The sequence below is a fragment of the Corvus brachyrhynchos genome, unplaced genomic scaffold, assembly GCF_000691975.1.
Source record: "Corvus brachyrhynchos isolate BGI_N302 unplaced genomic scaffold, ASM69197v1 scaffold17, whole genome shotgun sequence".
NCBI lineage: Eukaryota > Metazoa > Chordata > Aves > Passeriformes > Corvidae > Corvus > Corvus brachyrhynchos.
The window spans coordinates 3,838,873-3,846,011 of NW_008240046.1; the positions used below are offsets into that span (position 1 = coordinate 3,838,873).

Here is a 7,139-nt window from a genome sequence, read left to right on the forward strand (position 1 = left end):
GTCCTGGCTGGCGCTTCGTGGACGTGCTGGGCTTCGAGGATGAGGCGCTGCGCGCCGTGCCGACCCCGGCCTGTGCGCTGCTCCTGCTGTTCCCGCTGACGGAGCAGGTGGGTGTCCCCTCCCGCACACAGGGTAGTACTGGCTGCCGTCAGGAGTGTGGCTGTCGTCCACCCAAGCATCAGATGGTTGGGCACATGGATGGGGCTTGGCACTGGTGCAGTGTTGTGCTTGGTCCCAGCCTCCAAATAGCCTCAACTGAAATGAACTGAGCAACTAAACAAGGGCTCTCATTCCATCCCAGTTTTCCTATGAGACTTTGCTTTGTATATCAGACAGGGGAAAAAAACCACGAGCACTCTTGAGTGTGAGGAATAGCAATTCCATTACCATGCTGAATCATTGGATCTGGAGAGGCCTACATTACTTCTTTAGTATATTAATATTAATATATTCAGTCCACTTGATGCTAAAGATGGGCTTTGAAATCAAGTTTAAGTAGCAGGTTCTTAAAAGGAAGGATTATAACCTTCCAATAGTGATGGATTTTACAGTTGTTGATACGTTGTTCTGATGGGGAGGGGCTTGTGAAGGCAAATTTTCTAAAGGTCCAAAGGCCTATTGTAGAGACATGCTGAGTAGTCTTGTTCAATGGACCGAAGCTACTGGGAGATGATCTAAAAGGGCCTATCCATTATATTATTTCCCACCCCAAGCTATTTCCACTGTATGGCACAGATGGAGAAGCTAAGAACAGTGCCTTTGGATATCACTGAGTCATGCAGGTAGTCCATTAAGTGTTGGCCTGAATCCAGTTTAGACATATGCTGCTTTATTAGTACCACAAAGACAATTTTCTGAGTAAATCTTTATCCAGTCTTGATACTGATTCTCCTGCACAACAACTTATTTGTCCAGTGGTTTGCACAATACAAAGGTAGGTCTGTGATGAAATGCCTAAAACAGTTACGTGTTTACAGCATGAGAACTTCAGGAAGCAACAGACTGAGAGAATAAAGGACCAGGAGATCAGTTCCAAGGTGTATTTCCTGAAGCAGACAGTCAGTAACTCCTGTGGGACAATTGGTCTGATACATGCAGTTGCTAATAACAAGGACAAATTGAAACTTGGTGAGTATGAATGTTCCGAAGTGCTTGAATTTCCTTTTTTTTTTTGACAGCAGATTGCATGGATATGGGCTTTTGGGAGACAGGTGGGGCTTTCATGCATGCCAAGTTGAGGCATGCTGTACTGTTTCAGTTGGTAAGTGGGTCATCCAGCTTTTGGAGAGGGGCATGTGTACTGCCTGAAGCACAGAAGGGAATGTGCTTTGACTCCTGTCTGGTAGCTGCAGAGGTATTGTCCTACTAAGCCATGCAAGAGGAAAAGGACCCATTGCAGGACTGACCAAAATCTGTCTGTAATTAGGAAGTACTGTGTTCAGAAGCAGTTATTGACTTTAAGTTTGATGTCAATAGAAGAGATGGGGTTATTCATGCTACTTATGTCTAATGTAAATTGATGTGCTCAGAGTAGCCTGTAAATCAGTCTAAAACATGTTTTCTTTTTGCTGGAGAAGTTGTGTAGATAAGGGTTTGTAAGGAGATTTTTCCTACTGAGGTAATAGTTTTGATGGTTTCTTTACTGTAGAAAAAGATTCTTTTGTTGTTCAAAGACTAGAGATCTGCAAAATACAACTACCAGTATTCCAAGAGAACTTGGACCCTTTCTGTGGTGTGGGATTCCTTTTTATACAAAGGAAAACACATGTGGAAGGCATAATGAGCATTTAAGCATAGTTTTGCTTTGTTCTTCTTAAAAAGGATTCACTGAAATAACACACTCTTGATGAGCGAAGCAATGATGCAGCACATCTTTTATGTGCTAGAGCTCAGTGCATCTTAGTACTGCACTACTAATTTATGTTCTGGAAAACCAAAGTAAGCCCATCATGAGCAAGTGCTGCCTTCATTTGAAGGCAGTGAGACAATTTCATCTACCCATATTCTGGTAGTTATGTGTTGCAGCCCGTACCTTTCTTGAATTACTTCAAAACAGGATTGTACATTTCTGCCAAATGTGCAGTGCGGAATCAGAAAAGCTAAATCCCATCTGAAAGTGATTTTCAAAACAAACATCCAGAGCAACCTGAAGTACTCTTCCCTGAAACAACTCTGGTTGTTTGTGTAGATTGTTACTAATATCCTCTGGATAAATAGCTTACTTTAAGTGGTAGTTATAATGTGCTTATGTTGGAGATAGTTACAGGCTGAATGCAATGACTTGTAGTTAGTGCAAAAAGCACTGATTACTGTGGGCTGCATCTAAACTGTGACTGATGCTTTACCTATACTGAATAAAATGTTCGATCATCTTGTGCAGATGAGGGGTCTGCCCTGAAGAAGTTTCTTGATGAAACAGCTGATTTGTCTCCTGAAGAAAGAGCTAAGCATTTGGCAAATAATAAGGTATATGAACTACACAAACTGCTGAGAGCTATCAGCACCTAAAGATGTAGTAACCTGTATCTGCTTTCTCTTAAGGCTATACAAGAAGTCCACAATTCTGTTGCGCAAGAAGGACAATGTCGGGTAAGATGTGAATGTGTAAAATCTTGGGAAAAGTTTTAATGAAGGTGGTATAGCAACATTTTTTGTCTGTCAGATAGCTGTTAGAGTTCGTGAGGAAAGAGAAATGAGTGACTCATGGGTGGATACTTGTTCAGGATTTCTTCCTCAAACATGGAATTAAAAATTTGGGTCCAGACCCAGTCTGAAAATACGACTATACATTAGGTTTTCTGGTGCTTGACCTTGTAGAGGTCCTGCCACAGGCCTCTTCAGCTGAACTTAAGTTTTCAGTCATTTGCTTTCTTGTTGAAGTGTCCTCTGTTCTGTAGTCACAAATTGGGTTTGCAGTACTAGCTTCAATCTAACAAATATATCTGATGGTATCTCCTAAGGTTGAGGACAACAGTGTGAATTTCCACTTCATCCTGTTTGTCAATGTGGATGGACACCTGTATGAATTGGGTAAGGTCCTGTGAAACTCTGCAGTTAGGCTGGGCCTACTTCACACTGCACAACAGTGTTGGGGGCTCAGGCACGATACTTTGTGCTAATTAAACTATTTGCTGAGGCCTTCAGAGCCAAAACACAGTTTGTACCTTCACCTGAAGATTTAAACTGAAAATGGATTGCACTGAAGGCCTAAAACATGTTGTCACTGGTAGAGCTGAGAAGACTGTTTCCATCTCACTCAGATTATTGACAATTTGTTCTGACTTTCCAAATATCATATGTGTACTTGTTTGGGTCCACTATGCTCAGTTCTGCTAATTCAGAAGCATTTCTTTCACAGATGGCCGTATGCCATTTCCTGTAAACCATGGCACAAGCTCGGATGACTTGCTGTTGAAGGTAAGACTTCTCCCTTGCTGCTTGTTTCCCTGAAAGCAAGGCTTATAAAAAGGTGAGAAGTCTGCATTTGGTGTATAGTGGTTGTACCTACTTGCTCTGCAAGACTGTACTTCAATTTGCTAAATTTATGACAACTAAAGGTATTGTCCCCCAGAGCTAGATACCTGTTAAGTGTATTTATTAGCTGGTGTTATAAGACTACGTAACTTAGTTGATGGGACTCAGAGAGGAACTGCAAAGACTTGTTCTCTACAGCAAGTGTATTTGGTTAGTCTAAGCAGCTATATGTTTTCATCCCCAAGGATTCTGCTAAGATCTGCAGACAATTTACAGAACGTGAAAAAGGAGAAGTTCGTTTTTCTGCTGTGGCTTTCTGCAAGTCTGCCTAAGACTCTGAAGAGATGCGAGGAAAGCAGTTTAATAGCACACCAGTAAATGCAGTTTAAACTCCAGTGCTTCAGTACTTGTTAAACACAGCTGTTCTGGTAACTTAAATTATTTCCACCTTTTGCTATACACAGAAGCAACATCAGCCGAGCTTATGCTAAAGGATGAGCTCAAGTTTTAATGTGAATGGTTTGGACACATCAGATATCTTTAGACTCTTTTTTTTCACATGTTAAGTAGAAAATGCTTAACAGGGCTTGTTTGATCTGTGTCATGTTAATGGAGTTGTTGGTTGATATTTCCTTGTCCTTAATGAGAATAAAATGTTCTGCTGGAAGACTAAATGGACTAAAGTGATGACTAATTTTCTCCAAAAGGAACTGTGTGGCATCCTCTGTAAACACTTTCAAAAGACGCTCAAAGCTCTCCTCTGAGGAATAAGTTAACCTCAGGGTAGCAGGGCAATTGCTCTTTCTAGTGTCTTGAAGGCTTTCAAGGATGGAGAGACACCGGTAACATGTTGCAGAGCTGTATGCTGCACTACCCTTCTAGTAAGGTTTTTCCTAATGTCCAGTCCAAAACTCATGAGCTACAATCTGCCACCCTGAATACACTTATTTTGGAGGAGTAAGGTGTGATAAATTAACAATTGAAATGTCACCTTAATGTGGTTTGTAATATGCTACAAGCCACAGAATACCCACTGGGTTTCCTTATAGGACACAGTATTAGAACAGATATCTCCCTACCTGTAGCTGAACCAAACCTGCTGGCTAAGGCAGAACACAATCCTGGGCTAGGCTGTGTGTGCTTACTAACTTGTGATTCTGTTATGAAGACCTTTAAAGAGGCTGTACTTAGCTGTCCTGTCCAAAATGACCTAAAAAGAAGAAACCCCTACTACATGAATTTCTAATAGCAGGATGAAATTTTGGATTCAAGGAGAAGAGACTTAATCTGTAGTACAAGTTCCTTGGCCTGAACTGTGACCTGTGGAAACTGTTTTCACCTGAGTCTAGTTGCTGTTTTCTGCTCTTGCTGCTCCTTGCTGATACTTCAGGTAACTGTAAGCAGAGATAAAGCAGCCTTTAACTTGGGCCTTTATTCTAATGCATTAGGTCCCAGTCTGTCCCTGGCAGCCAGTGTATACAGTGCTGGGTACCACAGTCTTAGATGGTCACTGGTGCTCTGGGTATGCTGCAAGCTGTTCTGGCTTCAGGGAGATTTTTTGAAGGGTAATTCAAGCTTTTATTAAAGCTTTCTGTGGGCTGAAGTTAATTTGTATTGGGCCTTGTTCCTGCTCATATAATTACCTGATAGCTGAAGCTAGTGAAGGGTTGCAACACATTTTAATTTGAAGCCTAAGGATTTGCTAAACCTCAGGATACTCCAATTCTAAACATCAGTGTCTTCAGTTTCTGTTAGCAGCGAAGTGAAAACTATGGCTGAGAAATGGTGTTACATGTCGTTGTTCTCTACAGCAGCATCTTCTGCCTTTCCAAGGAAGTTGTTGTAGGGTGGAGGGAGAGGCCTCCTGGGGCGTCTCTGCTGCAGCCTACTGCTCCAGCGCAGACTCAGAGCCATGCCTGTGGCTCAGGCTGCTTAGCAACACAACCTTCGAGAGAGAAAATGCAAGTGGCATGAGCACAGCAGAGTGGAAGGTGCAGTGAAAACCAGCTACAGGAGGAGGAGCATGAGAAATGCCAAGTGAGCTGTATGCCTTACCTGGGGCAGTGAGCTTTAGTGCTGCAGAGGACCCTCTCCTTGACCTTTGGGCAATTACTGGGGGCACATGCTGTGATTGTGCCTGTGTAGAATCAATGCTGAAGCAACCTGAAAATGCCTTTGATATACTACTGTATATTTCATAGTGATTGCAGCAGTCCAATATTTTGTGATTTATTTTTTCTTTTTGTTCTAATTAGCAGTACAAACAGTGCAACTGAAGTTATTTCAGTGTTTCATAATTTTTTTTTCATTCTTCTGCTCAAGCTTCTGAGTTAAGAATTTACCAAAAGGCAACATTTTAATAATTTAGGCCTCATGAAAAAAACAGGGAAAGGGTTGTGCTAGACTCTTCTTATTTTCTCACATTCTGGTCCCAGGTACAGTTTCAAAGGATAGAAATAAAGAGAAGAACTAAAGAATGGATGTTATCTGTCTACTCCTTTATAACACCTCTAGCAAGGCTGTTGTCCCCTGCAGAAATGATGACAAGGGCTTAGCAAACAGCTGGGCTTTACTTTAAAACATCCTCAGTTTCAGAAAGAGGAAGATGAGTTATTTGGGATGGCAAAGATCTTGGGAGTTGGGATAGAGATTGCAAACCATGGGTGCTGATCTGTAAGCTGAATAGATGGAAGATATTCTAGATATATAATAGATGGAAGATGCAATATTACAGTGCAGCTGTTCCCAATGTGTTACTGCTTTCAGAAGAAAAGTCACAATGCATGGAAGTGTGTATGTGACAAAAACAGACTGAAAAAGTTATAAACAGAAAACAAGGAAGGTGTTTTAAAGCCATTTCAGGCATGTATAGTCTCAAAATAAATGATTTTTCAAAATTTTCAGCTAATTTTACCTACTTGCCAGTTTTTGAATTTTAATCTTTGCCTGTAATTTCACACTTTGGTGGAAATGTTTGGGCCAAAAGGTGTTTTTTAGAGTGCTATGTATGAAAATACTTTTCGTGAGAAGATGCTGTTATAATTCAGTATTTTTTCTTGGTCACATCCTATCTGAAGTGAGGCTCATTTCTTGTCTCTCCTTGTTTTCTCCTCTTTATTCTTATAAACAGTTCCATGCGGAACTGTTACTTTTCCTTGATTTCCTGTGCATCCTTCTGAAGTAAATTAGCTCTTTTGACCCTTTCTACTTCTCATCTAAAGCCCCTTCATGTTTTTCCTGAATTTACCCCTGAATTTCCCCTGTGACAATTGTTGAGAAGGGCAGGAGCTTGTGAAGCCTGCTGTGTTTTATGCCCACTGTGAAAGAAACCTGAATGGCTGTTGCCACTGCTGCTCTTCCACATAGAGGAGTCTCCTGAGCAAATTAATTTGAATTAACAGTTTCCTGCCATTTTTGTGCAGTCTTTCAGAGGTGAACATTCAACAGTTAATATACAGAACTATCCTTGGAAATATTTGAGAAATAATGAAGAATCTCAGGTAGTATTTTAGGCTTATCTGTTTAGACCTGCACATTGCTAATTTAGAGCTGTACCCAGGGTTGACTGTGTGCCATCTATCATTTTGTAACTTGCCTGTCTGTTGAAAGCTGTAGTCAACTTACTCTGTAGATGGCAGCATTGGGAAATTTAGAGCAACAAGTCT

The 7,139-nt window shown here is 41.1% G+C and overlaps 1 protein-coding gene across 1 annotated transcript; it reads left to right on the forward strand.

The window, feature by feature from the left end:
• Positions 1-2: 2 nt before the first annotated feature.
• UCHL1 (ubiquitin C-terminal hydrolase L1) lies at positions 3-4,148 on the forward strand (the record flags this gene model as incomplete). The annotated part of the gene is made up of 7 exons (XM_008641505.1): positions 3-107; positions 978-1,128; positions 2,381-2,466; positions 2,542-2,589; positions 2,961-3,030; positions 3,359-3,417; positions 3,720-4,148. Coding segments are annotated over 7 exons (606 nt in total), but the record flags the coding sequence as incomplete, so codon positions are not given.
• Between the last annotated feature and the right edge of the window lie 2,991 nt (positions 4,149-7,139).